Source organism: Meleagris gallopavo, chromosome 4, assembly GCF_905368555.1.
Source record: "Meleagris gallopavo chromosome 4, MGAL_WU_HG_1.1, whole genome shotgun sequence".
Classification (NCBI taxonomy): domain Eukaryota; kingdom Metazoa; phylum Chordata; class Aves; order Galliformes; family Phasianidae; genus Meleagris; species Meleagris gallopavo.
Window position 1 is genome coordinate 10088069 of NC_139407.1, and position 14261 is coordinate 10102329.

At 37.7% G+C, this 14261-nt stretch overlaps 1 protein-coding gene across 7 annotated transcripts in view; it reads right to left on the minus strand.

The window, feature by feature from the left end:
- Positions 1 to 14261, minus strand: part of INPP4B (inositol polyphosphate-4-phosphatase type II B) — a 304378-nt gene that overhangs the window by 108410 nt on the left and 181707 nt on the right. For all 7 annotated transcript variants that reach the window (XM_085222120.1, XM_085222121.1, XM_085222119.1 and 4 more), the window contains 2 exons: positions 10610 to 10740; positions 5433 to 5537 (listed from right to left, as the gene is read on the minus strand). In XM_085222120.1, the coding sequence (XP_085078246.1) occupies positions 5433 to 5537; positions 10610 to 10740 (236 nt within the window). The remainder of the gene's footprint in view (positions 1 to 5432; positions 5538 to 10609; positions 10741 to 14261) is intronic.

Consider the following 14261-nt stretch of genomic DNA (forward strand, 5'->3'; position numbering starts at 1 on the left):
AAGGTCAGCAAAGTAAACATCTATCACCATGGTGACGAGCATGGGTTGTTCTACCTCTCACCCTCCAGAATATGCTGCGTTGGAAAGCGGTGCATTCTTGGGAAAAATTCCTTGTGATGTGCTCCATTTACACATCAGTGCAGCTCCTCATGAAAGGTATGCACTGTCAGCACAAGTGCACTGGCACAGCAACGTTCCAGTGACTCAGAACCATCACCCATTGTCAAGAAAAGACAAGTGTTGACAACATTCCACAGCGGAGACAAAGCTTGAAATGTCATTAAGAGTGATAGGAGCTATGTCATATTGTCAGCATGCTCCACAAAAATTAAAAATTAATTGATATTTCGAAGAAGGAGAGGGAAACAAAAAATACCTTTCCCTCAAATAATCAGTTCAGAATTTAAAGGAGAAAGAAACAACACCAAAGCATTTTAAAAAGAGAAAATTGGGCTTTTAATATTTCACTCTAATTATTCTGACGGAAAGATAAATTCACCTGCTCCTTATACAAGAGAAATGCTTAGACACTTGCCAAATCACAACAACTCCACCTTGCAGAGGTATAAACTACCTGCTCATCACTAAGTCCTGAGTGCACCATGGGGACAACAACCGCAACACAGTTCCACAAAGCTTGGTTTAATCAGGTCAATTTAAAAAGCTGAGAGATTTCTAGGCGCACAGCTCAGTTTAGAACTTGAAACAACTCTCTTGCCTTTACGGGAGGCAGTCATTCTCTCGAACTGGACAAAGAAGCAATGTTCCACCAAGTTCATTCAAAACAAGTATGTTTTTAGTATAAACATGGACAAAAATCAGAACTATATATATACACTTAAGTTCTGCAGTATGATGAACAGACCAAAAAGTTGTGCTTAACAAAGGGACAGGGATACAGATAACTTTCAGAGTGAAACGGTATTTTTCTCAAAGACGTTCCTACTGGAAAGTTAAACACACAGGTACCTGCTATTCCAAGTCAGTACTGTATAATAACCTGAATCAAAGGTTAATAAAAGCAACCCTATTATTGGACATGTTGAACAAAACAGTACGTATCCATAGGCATACATATGATAAGCATACATATGATAAGATGTGATTAAGACCTACCTTGCATCCCCAGACTGAAGATATCTGAAAGCATAAGGGTTAATGACTGCATTATGGCTCATATGCTTGTGTGAATGGTTCGCACTTCCTGTGATACTCTGGCTGCCATTTGATACATGATAAGTAAAGCCGACGAGGAAAAGGATCAACCTTGTGTCTATGTGCTGCTCACACCAGAACGAGCAGCAATTGATACAAACCATTCAAAAATATCACCATTTATCTAATAGAAGACACAGCTCTTCAGTGCTCATAAAATGAAACTTATTGCAGTAAACCAAACAGATGGGATGTTGAGTAATAGGTACAAAAATCATTTATCCACAAAAGGCAAGTATAATCACCTTCAATTATCTTCTGTCATCGTTATAATATAGTGCTACCAAAACATCCTAAACATACTGATGAATTAATTTAGTATAAAGGGAAATAAAAAGAGTTCACTATAAATAAGGCGTCAGCCTTAAAAGACGTGTGCGCATATGCATCTCCTGATTTTAACACAAGTTCTCATCGTTATTAATGCTTCGCAATCACCAAAGATGAGTGTAGCTAGAACAATGTTATCTAATTCTCACCTAAAGAAAAAAGGGAGAGTTTTAGAGTTTAAAGAGATACCTAAATTTAGAAGAAAATTTAGATATCTATCTGTTTCTAGTTTGAGGACAAAAAGGAGAATATTAGCCAAAAACAAAATAAAGTAGTGCTAAAATTGTAGACAAGTAGCATACTTCATTCCACTTTACAACTGAGCAAATAAAAACACTACTCCCAGAGAGGTTATCTTGAAAAGACGTAAAATTAGGACTACAAGTGGCCAGCAATTTAATCTATAACTACTTCCGTTAGTTATTAACTAACTTCAAAACATTAGATGAATTAGAAGTTGTGCTGTTATATTCTGTCATGCTGTAAAAATCTTACTAAAGAACTGTGCCTTTAAAAAGAAAGAAAAAAATACTCAACTAGTATAGTTCTAACAGGCAATAACAGGAAGTCTCTGTTCCTCTACACAGAAGTGGAGGACCATCACTAATACACATTGTGACAATCCTGCAAGTATTGTTTGTTTTTACAACGTTAGTTACTCTAGAAGTAATTCCACCTAATTATTTGCACGAAAACTACAACAGTTACAAAGAGCACAATAACACTATTTAATAGAGCAAATTCACAGGTACAAAGCACTGTTTTTTCAACACTTCCACCACCATTAGCGATGCACTTTGGCTAGCCATCAACAAGAGCCTGTATACCACGCTCATAAAAATGCGCACTGGCAGAGGTGACCTGCTGTTTCAGAGCTGCTACAGCAGTGCCTTTGCTAGGAAAATGTTGCTGACAGTCTGTCTTTCATCAGTCTGAACAGATCAAAATCAGAATCCAGATTCTATGGATCTTATATGGATCCAGATATTATATGGATCCATATGGTGGGTGTGGTAGGACAACGCAGCCAAGATTGGCCACGTGCTCCATGGTATTCAAACTGCTGCGGGGGCTGGTGTTAATGTGTTGCAAGAGAAAGACTGTCTTCTTCTCTGGCCTAGCTCTGGAAGTTCCAGCTTTCAGCATATTCAGCATGGCAATGTACAGGTCTGAGCTGATGTTTTTTCTGGGCTTCAGGAAATCCAGAATGATCACCCCTCTTCTACCCCAGAAGACAGCGCACATCATTCTACTTGATGAAGGCTGTGCTTTGAAGACCACTTTTGGAGACCACCGTTTGGTCCACAAAAATGTTCAGAAATCATCAAATAATGTCAATGGGTGCAACGTTTTCCGCATAGAGAATTCAGTGACACGCTTTTGCTTCATAAACACTTCCACATCAGATGCCATTTTACCCGAATGTCTCTCTGCTGCCATCTGTCGCATGGCAACAAAATGTAACAGGACATTGTCAGGAAGGTTCAGCCTCTGCTGCTATACCAATATCCACCTCTGATGTCATGGGCCAACATAATAAAATGGGAGGCATTGCTTTTGAAGCAGCTCTAATATTTTATAATCTTACTAGCAGAAGATTGTACTGCTAAGGTAAAAATCTTAGCAAGTGTAATTTGCACATTTGTAGGGTGCCTGCATATTCAACAGATCTCTGTTTGTCCATAAGGCATTTACTATACTATGGTCATCTAATATAATGCTGTATTTGCATAGGATGCTGCTAAAGCTACATCCAAGGAGCAGACTTCTCTATTAAATGACAGAATACATTATAGAAAATTACCCCCACTTTCCAGAAGGTATAAATACTCTATTTTCAGCATAATTCTAAGATAATTGCATTTAAGACTAAGAAAATGCTTACATAACACAGAATAGCACTGAAAGAGCTCATTTAGACACGAGCAGAACTGGGTTTATTAAGGTTTCCTAGGAAATAGGATATGTTAAGTTCAGAAATAACATTTTTCTTCGTGGCTCCTTATATCACCTATGCTGGTGAGTCCGCCCTACAATCTCTGGGAAGCAATTTAGCATGCTCTACCACTATCTCCAGTACCACAGTGGAAAGAAAAACACCTCAGAAACAAGACAGGTAAGACAGGCTTTTACACCACCACTGACACTATAGATCATAATGAAAAATTCAGTCAGTGCCCTAAACACATGTGAATCCAACTGAATATCATGCGGCACATCAGAATGAAACAATACAGTATTAGTTCTGCACTGGCACAACTGAATATTTTTAACCACACACTTACAAATGTATTTCAACGCACGTATATTCTGTGTGTGTTTGTTTGAAAAGTCATAAGCACAAAAAAGAGCATGAAACTCCTGAAATTCTTTTTGAAAATAATTTGAAAGAAATTTAGTTAACCCCTCCTTAGTTTTCCAAGATGTGGTCAGTATCAAAAGCTTGTGGCTTCAGAAGACGAGGCAAGAAAACATTGGACGTAATTTCTAGGTTTCAGCACAGACTCATAGCTTTCATTAGTCTCAGCAGTGAGTACGTGTGGATGTAGGTTTCAGAATTTCTTAGAGATATGTGAAGGAAGGGGTAGTTGGTCATTTCTTTGTTCTCATGATTTACTTAAGAGTTGTTCTCTAAGGACAATACACATTCAATTTCTCTAGAAATATTTCAGTCAACTTCTTAGATATTTACAAGTAGATGAACAATCCTGAGAATGAAATTGAACCACACAGGAAAGCAGGCAGGTTCCATATTTGGACATAAAACAATGACAGGAAGTGTCCACATGGAGTTTCTAGGGACCATTAAATGAAGTGAAAAATTAAATACCCCTACAGCAGTACAAGTTTTTAAATAATGAATTCATAAACTTGATCTTATTAGAAAGGCTGAAAGAGCTGGTGCTGTTCAGCCTGGAGAAGAGAAAGCTCTGGAAAGACTTGATGGCAATTTTTCAGTATTCTAATGGGGGGACAGACTATGTAGCAGGGTCTGTAGTGAGAGGACAATGGTTTCAAAATTGAAGAGGGGAGATTTAGATTGAATATAAGAAAAAAGATTTTTATGTTAAGGGTTGTGAAACACTGGAACAGGTTGCCTAGAGAGGTGGTGGAAACACCATCCCTGGAGACATTCAAGGTCAAGCTAGATGGGGCTCTCTGAGCAACGTGATCTAGCTGTAGGTGTCCCTGTTCATCGCAAGACAGTTGGACTAGATGACCGTTAAGGGTCCCTTCCAACTTAAATGATTCTAGGATTATATGGAAAAGAAAGAACAATAGGACAACAAGGAGTAGTCATACAAGAAGTCCATATCATGCCATACTGCATATATCTTACACAAACTTCAGTGGATGGCAAAACAGAAAGCACATGAAATTTATCTATTTTATTTATTTTTATTATTTTATTTATTTTATTATTTTATGTTATTATTTTATTTTATTTAGAAGTCACTGTATTTCCTGTGAAATTATTTCCTCCTCAATAGTATTCCAAATTCACTTAAGTTCAAACTGCAGATGAATTGACTGAAGAATCCATTTTCTACACTAAAACTTGCTGCTACTTTTTTTTCTGAAGCATCTTTACATTCCATCTAAACAGTTTAACAACACTGTTGCTGGTATCCTTCAATTAAGTGAAAAAAATCATCAAGATTCAACTCTCTAAACAGACTACCTTTCAGGACAAATGTGGTTGTAAGGTTTCACCCAAAAGCTTTACATCCACATGATGTTGACTCTTGAAACTGGATATATAAATTAACATTTTCACTTCTTAAAAAAGGCTAAAATGAAAACCATAACTCTCAGCTGTCAGTTTAATTGTAATTCTAAGTATACTTTGTCATACTTAGGAGATTTCTCTGCAAATCATGCTTTACCTTTCAATCGAGGACTATGCACATGCATTCTCTGCAGATGGAGATTTATTGGGATGAATTCTAATGTTTTTTCTCCTTTGCTACAGCTTGACTTGAAGGAAGAACCTGAAAAAAAAGAAGTTTAAAGAATCATTATCTTAAGCACCCTGCAGATGTTTTGTCTTCTTTTTAATGTGAGGACAATACTGGTAGCCTTCCTTAATTTACTTTTAATGTGTAACTGTATATTAGGAGAAGGATGGTTCACTAACCGAGTCTCAGCATGCATCCATATTGCAAGCAACAAAACAGCGTTTAATTCACAGAACAATTTAATTTTTTATTCTAGGTGATATGTATTTTTTTTCTGTGGCTTGAAATAGGTCTGCTGGAAATAATGCCACAGTTAACAGGCATTACGTTTATTCCGTTTGAAAAACACAATGGTACAAAGCTATGATAGTACTACATTTTCACCAACTTTTTTTTTTTATTAAATGAAAAATATTACATTGAGCTATGTATTCTTCGTAGGAAGCTCCAATCTAGAAGCATAAAATGGCTTAAGAAAAGCTATTTTTCTTTCTTAAAAAATCCAGTATCAGAAAAAAAGCACAATGCTCTCAAAAAAAAGAAAGCCCAACAAAATACAATCTGGCTACATGCTGCAGGAGTATGAGATTACAAGCAACTTTATGGTGGTATAAAGGAATACAATTAAAGTCTCACGGGAATAAACGTGATTTACCTGGAGATATTTACCAGGGCACATATACAAAGCTAAAGGTCATCGATTAGTAAAGAGAGGTGATCCTACATTCTCACTCAAGCAGCACAACTAAGATAGGTTTTTCAGCATCCTGCCATCTTGTTTGTTAATTGTTTAAACTAAAATTTCTCTGATATCCGGTCTGATTTCAATCTCCGATTTCTCTCCCTTCTCCCACAAAAATATCTGAAAAGGTTCAACATTTTCTTGTATTTAGGAAGAGAAAAACATACATTTGAAATTCTTTACTTGTTCAGACAGTATTTTCTAGGGGTTATCTCTTTGAACTGCCATAAATTCCAAGGCAGCTAAGCATGTTTTAGACTCCCAATGCAAACCATATTGCCAGATGCACCGATGACACCACAAAGCAAGGCTATAGAGGTACTAGCATATTTGCACAAAGCTAAGCCAGGAAAAGGTACTTCATCTATATCAGTTGTAGACCTGCATAGGCTGCTACCAAAGCTTAACAAATTAATAATAATCTGAATGAAGATTCAGAGCAAAGGTTGTAAAAAGCAATTGTTAAGAGTAACTGATTAAGATTTGATAGGAAGCCAGGGGATTGAGTGCACCCTCAATAAGTTCACAGATGACAAAAAATTGGGAAGAAGTTGATTGCCTGAGGGCAGGAAGGCCCTACAGAGGCATCTGGACAGGCTGGACTGATGGGCTGAGGCCAACTGTATGAGACCATGGAGGATAGATGCAAGGCCATGACGCATGCAAAAATGACTTAATAGTCACTCTTTTTGGCTGCAAATCCTGCATTCTAATCCTAGGCACGCGTCTTCAAAGCATTCACCATATGTCTTACCCACCCATGTGCTTTCGTTATTCCTATTACTCAAACATAACTTCTGTAAAGACCAATTTAATGTCTCTGTAAAGATTACAACATATTGAAACATCAGGTTTCACTCCATCTGGTCAGCTGTCAGGGCTAGCATTTGCCTGCACTACCCATATTTTCACCCATGTGCCCAGGAGATGATGTTTTTCTGTCACTAGACCACAAAAGAACTGCAACTCACTCAAGTTCAGTACAAAGAAGAGCAGGATATGCCCTGAGCTGTCACAGGATTTTAAAAGCTGTGTGTGTAGCTATAGTTGCACAGAAGTTCCAACCTAGGTACAAGCCTAATACTGCTATAGAAATGAAATTTGTAAACAAAATCAATTCTTGGCCCCTTTAAATCTGTTCCAGATTTTACTTGAATTTTAGGCAGCAAAGTCCTTCGTTGCATAGAGGATTAAAATACAGATTTGGCGTTCTAGTCTGACTCTATACACATACATACAACGAAATACCCTTTCCTCTGCCCTTCCCCCACCCCATCTCTGCCTCCATATATGTAAGGTATATAGTATATGTAAAAAACATTAGATCTTTGTGGAACTCTGAATGAACAGTTACTGCCCAGAGGATTTATCATCTAATTTAATTTGTGATTTAATATGAATAAATATAGTACAGGACTTTAAGTAAATATTGTCTTCTTCAGAATTACTGTACTATTAATAGGTTCTAGAACGTACAGATATGTACCACTGAGCTTTTTAACACAAAATTTTAACACACCAAAACAATATGGATTTTCCCTAATACAGTTATTCTACCAACAGCATATTACTGAGGAAAAAAGTCATTCAAGACACGAAATTTAGTTATGTTCCTCAGTGTTGACCTCCAACTTAAAATCTCATTTATCTTAAATCTTCAGTATACTTGTTAGACTGTTTAGTTTTGAAAGTAATGTTCCTACTTTGTTTCATGTGCTGGTTCTATCCTCTTCAACATCATTGGGTTCCCTGGTCCACCACAGAACTATAAATCATCAAGTCTATCTCTTGGCTCCATTCAGAACCACTCAAAAATCAAATGATATTTCTGAGTGCTTTGGCCAAACACTTCTTGAACTCTGTCAGCCTGGTGCTGTGACCACTGGGGAACAAATCCATGCCATTCCCTCAGATCCTGTCGCTATCACCAGAGAAGACATGAGCACCTCCTTCCCCTCCACCCTCCTCCTGAGGAAGCTGTAGGCCATCATGAGACCTGTCCTCAGCTTCCTCTTCTCTGAGCTGAACAAACCAAGTGATTTTAGCCTCTCATCATACACCCTGCCCTCTAGACCCTTCACCATCTCCGTAGCTCTCCTCTGGATGTTCTCTAATAGGTCTTCTTTACACTGTGGTGCCAAAACTGTATAAAGTGCTTCTGGTGAGGCTGTCCTACCCTATCCATCAGCCAATTGTTCACCCATCACATTATGATCTTGTCTAAGTGTTTGCTGGATATTTTGTCCATAAGAATACTCTGAAAAATAATATTGAAGGCTTTGCTGAAATTCAAAAAGATTACATTAACTGGTTTTCCTTGGTCAACCAGGTTCATAACTTTGTCATAAAAGGAGATTAAGTTAAATAGGACTCCCCCTTCGTGAACCCACGTTGGCTATGACTAGTTATCTTTCAGATATTTTTCATTAAGACAAGACATTTAACATCATCAGCTCTTTTCAAATTCACTTGTCACAATAAAGGCCTTGCACAATTTATATTTAATTATTTTTTTTTCTTTTTTAAATCCCAAAAGGTCATCTTAGTATTTTCCTCGAAGTGTTAATTAACATACTGATTCCTTTCATCATCTTTATCTATTTCCTTGCATATGATATTTTATGGAATGCTTTCAAAATCTAATAAAGCATTAAAAAATGTGTATTAGTTAAAACGCTGAAACTTAAGTCATTTCACACAGTAGTCTGACAAAAACAGAATTGGAATATTATGATAATGGTAAACAATCATAAACACGAGAAATTACAGTCGTGCAACCAAAATGCTATTGATTATACAACATTTAGTATAACAGATGAGCTTCCTCCCACTGCTGCCAAAATGCTTGGTTTCAGTTAAGAACTTCTTTTTGTTCATATACTAAAACAGGATTTCTCTCTTCCTGTGACCAAAAAAAACAAAAAGGTATCTCTGAACAATATGAGGTGACAAATAACGTGCTCAGTTTTCTACTAAAAGGTGATGAATAACAGATAACCTGACAATTTTAATGATTATTTTGGAAAAGAAGGATTTGTGTCTCACCTACTAAATGCAGTAGATCAATTATAAAAAACATGCCCAATTCTGTGAAAGAAAAATAGTCTCTAAAGCAATCTAGTTGTACACTGAACTAAAGTCATACAGGTTCTCAGTAAATAAAAAAAAGTTTGTTTTTTTTTTTTTATACAACTCTAGAAAGCTAGGAATAGTTAATATAATGCAAGTTAACCCTTGTAATTACCTGATATTTCAAAAGATGTAACCAAATGCTGTATATGTAAATGCACAATGCACAAAGACCTGCTAACCTCTGGCAAGCCTACGCCTATACATACAGAGTCACATAACTAATAATGAGAATACAGAGTGACACAGCATATCCAGTAATGGCAGCACAGCCTAAGAAAATGCATAATAAGAAGGTGATCATGAGGATCACTAGCAAGAAAGCAGCAACAAGGCCTCTGCAGTCACTCAGAGCACAAGTGTTTATTTCCTTCCAGAAAAATCTCAAAAGCAGTTGTGGAGGTGAAAGGCATGCTACGAACAAAAAAAATAGCTTGCTCAAAATAGTGTTATTCAGGAAGTAATTCCAGCAGTCTTCCCAAATAAAAAAGAATCATCGTAAGTTCTTTAAATGATTTGTGGACAATCAAAAGAAATTCAAAAGCATAAATACTTGATTCTGCATTCTTTCCTTATTCTTTTTATAAAGAATTTTACAGGAGAAAAAGACCAGCTACCTCTCTGTACATTTGTCACTGATGCTGTCTTTACTCAACTCGTGTGTGGGTACTACAATATATTACATTCCACAAGATCCTGACAAACATAACTGAACAAACACCTCAAGTGCATCAGACCACTACATGTGAAAAAAGTATTACACACTGCTATTTCTGCACTGTGGGCAGACTGTGAATCCTACATAAATTATGTGCTTTTCTGACATGACCTGGGCAACGACAAACGCACTATGGATATGTAAAACGTATTACAGTTGTTCTCCGTACTGTTAAATGCAACCTATATTTCAAGAAAAGCTGACAGAACTACCTCTGTTTCCAACTGTCAGATGGTACTCAATATTACTAGAGTAGTACATTCAAGGGAATATGCAGTTAAAAGAGGCACAGCCACCTTTCCCATTTTTTGGTTGCTGTATAACCATGAGCTACGTTAATTGTGAAAACGTGTTGGAATGCATTGAAAAATAAAGAAAACAGAAGAAGCAAGGAACTTCTTGGTACCTCAGAAATAAAGTCTTTGTGTTTTATTTCTGCTGAATACTTTAGTATACGGTAAGTGTTGACCAGGTTGACGGTTAAATTTTCCAGCTGAGGGGAGGCTACTTTCATACCTGTATGTTTTCCAAGCTCTGTGAGAGTATCCTGATACACGCTCAACATCTGATCACAGTGAGCAATAACACTTTTGCGCATATTGTCCCAGTGAGGTGCAAGTTCTCCCAAGTCTTTAAGCTCCTGATTCCTGTATCAAAAGGCAGAAAGAAATGGCTTTAATTCCTTAATCCGTTAACACTCATCCAAATGAATCCAATTAATCCAAGATAGTTTATTAAGAAACATCAAAAGCCCTTCCCAATTGAAATAAAATTATTATCTTGGGTCCGTTTTCATGCCTCTTACTAAGTTGGCTGATTTCAGCTCTATTTTTACCATGCAATAAGGAATGTCAAATCACTGAATAATACAATAATTTAACGTTCAAAACTCATCTGGTATAAATGTAATGGCCTGCAAAGCGAAATATTGTTTCTTCCCTGTAGGCAAGAATGCTTTCAGGCTCCAAAGATCTGTGTCCACAGTAAGAAATATTTTGTGAAGACAGGTCTCTTTGCAGACCACTGCAAAGAGTACAAATTTCACTCCTTTTCCAACACTTCCGTTAAAGCTGCTTTGTAAGGTCTACTCTTTGGATACTCTCATATACACTACTGTGCCAGTATTTCCACAAATGTCTGTTTATCTATCAGTACAGTAATTCTGTCACGTGCCCCCACACCAAGCTTGCTCCCCTCCAAGCTTTCCTTCCCCAAATTTCTTTGTTGTAAAACAGAACAAAACAAAACAGAAAGTGACAATTTCCCTAAAATGTAATCTTCAGCTTTACAGCTGTGCTCATCAGGTCAAAACAGCAATGTTATGGTAACTACACATGTCACTAAAATGCAAAAGGAAATCCTTTAGCAAATTATCAGTCTTCCTGTACACTCTCTTGAGAGTTGACCGGAGCAAAGTAGAGCTCACTAACTTCCTAGACTAACCAGCACAGTTACTTACTGTGCAGTCTGTTTTCTCCACCTGCAAAGTAAATTCAATCCCAGAGCTACTATAACTACTACATATACATCATTTTTTTTTTTCCTTCCCCCAAACACGATAATCAATTCAAGATATTTTGGATTTGGATACTCTTTCTGCGTTGCAAGTTCTTAGTCTTTGTCACACTGCTGTTGGTGACTCAGTGCAACTCTGTTCTCAGTCATAGCTAAAAAGAGAGTGATCTTTTCCACCATTAAGTTCCATCAACAGTACTTCACAATACTAAGCTTTATTGGAATTGTTGGCAACCCTCAAGTAAAAGGATAGATAACAGAAAGAAAGTACTTTGGAAATTATGCAATTTAAAGTCCATGCTAATACCCCGTTACCCCGTGATATTCAATCTCACTATATATGCATATATATATATATATGCATCTTTGAAGTGATTTAATAATACTGCATTATGTTATATCAGAACTTATCTCACTGAATAGCTTCAAAATACATTTCAAACAGTAAACACATTAAATAACAACTGTGAAACTGATGGAAATCAGTATTTTTAATATATTTCAGACATCTCGAAGGACAGACAAGTAACTAATTAATGTTTTCAACTCAAGCATGGGATTTGTAACAATTTATTAACACAGCAGTAAGTTCAGAGCAATCTCAGTATTGTACAAGGGCTGCTCCAAAAGTAATGCCTCCTACTTTGTTATGTTGGCCCACAATGTCAGAGGTAGATATTGGAGGCACAGCAACAGAGGCTGAACCTTCCTGACAATATCCTGTTACATTTTGTTGCCATGCAACAGATGGCAGCAGAGAGACACCGGTAAAATGGCTTCTGGTGTGGAAGTGCATATGAAGCAGAAGTGTGTCACTGAATTCCTCTACGCAGGAAACATTTGCACCCACTGACATTCTTTGATGATTTCTGAACATGTATGGAGATCACACAGTGGATGTGAGCTCAGTGAGGCCGTGAGTGGTGTGTTCCAGCAGTGATGACAGTAACGTAAAAAATAATCCATGTTTCCAATTGTCACACACAGCCGTCACACCACGACACGAAGAGCATCTCAATCAGCACATCGACACAAAATGGGAGATTACAACCAGGGAACTGTGTATGGAGCTGGATATTAGCTTCAATACATTGCAAATGATGGTAGCAATATTGGAATACCACAGTTTGCAGTATGCGGGTCCTGCAAATACTCCCTCAGGAACAAAAATAACACTTCTGAAGCACAGAAAAGACATCAGCTCTGACCTGTACATTGCCATGCTGAATATGCTAAAAGCCAGAACTTCCAAAGCCAGGCCGGAGAAGACGACAGCCTTTCTCTTGCAACACGGTAACACCAGGCCCCACAGCAGTTTGAAGACCACGGAGCACATGGCCAATCTCGGCTGCACTATCCTACCACATCCATCATATAATATCTGGATCCATATGAGATCCATAGAATCTGGATCTGGCACCTTCTGACTTCGATCTGTTCAGAATGACGAAAGACAGACTGTGTAGGCAACATTTTCCTAGCAAAGACACTGCTGTAGCAGCTCTGAAACAGCAGGTCACCTCTGCCAGCATGGATTTTTATGAGCGCGCTGTGCAGGCTCTTGTTGATGGCTAGCAAAATTGCATCGCTAATGGTGGTGGAAGTGTTGAAAAAACAGTGCTTTGTACCTGTGAATTTGCTCTATTAAATAGTGTTATTGTGCTCTTTGTATCTGTTGTAGTTTGCATAGAAAAAAAAAATAGAAGGCATCACTTCTAGAGTTACCTACATAAAATACATCTATTTATCATTTTCTTCACTCACTCCAAAACTTCTCTCTTTAGGTCTTTTTCAGGTAATTTGTTTATCAACATGACACAAATTGTGCTCAGCATCATATTCAATCCTTCTTACATAAGCAAACTCAAGCTTTGCTTTCTAAATTTTCTTGCTAAGCCCCACAAACTGTCTGCATGCCAGTCTTTTCTGACCCTGCTGTCTTTGCTTCAGCGGAGACAGAACTGCTTTTCTTCAGAGCGTCTGTTATGACGTTACGTTTTGGTTCTGACAGAAAAACAATGTTCATAACACACTGATGTTTATAGCTATGCTCAGCAGCGTTGTACAGAGCCAAGGCTATTCTAGTTTCTGGTCTCATACTAAAGAAGGGTTACAAGGGGGCAGAATTAGGACAGCTGACTTAAACTGGCCAAAGGGATATTACATATCATACGACAGTTACAGGATAGAGGAAGTGGTTTTTATCTGGAAGAGGGCAGATTCAGACTAGATATTAAGAAAAAAACCTTTACCATGAGAGTACTGAGACACTGGAACAGGCTGCCCAGTGAGGTCGTGGATGCCCCATCCCTAAAGGGGCTCAAGACCAGGCTGGACGGGGCTGTGAGCAAGCTGGTCTAGAAGGAGGTGTCCCTGCTGATAGCAGGGGGGTTGCAACTACAAGATCTTAAAGGTCCTGATCCAAACTATTGTACTATTGTACAATTCTATGATATCATGCGGAAGGAGAGTTTTGAAGGGGGTGGGAGTCCATCTCTCTCTCTTCCACTGCTTGAGGGTCTAGCTGATGATGTCAGCAGGTGATGAACAATTGCTTGTCCATCACGTTATATACATTCACACACATATATACACATCATATATATACATATATATATACATATATACATATATATACACACACACATCATAT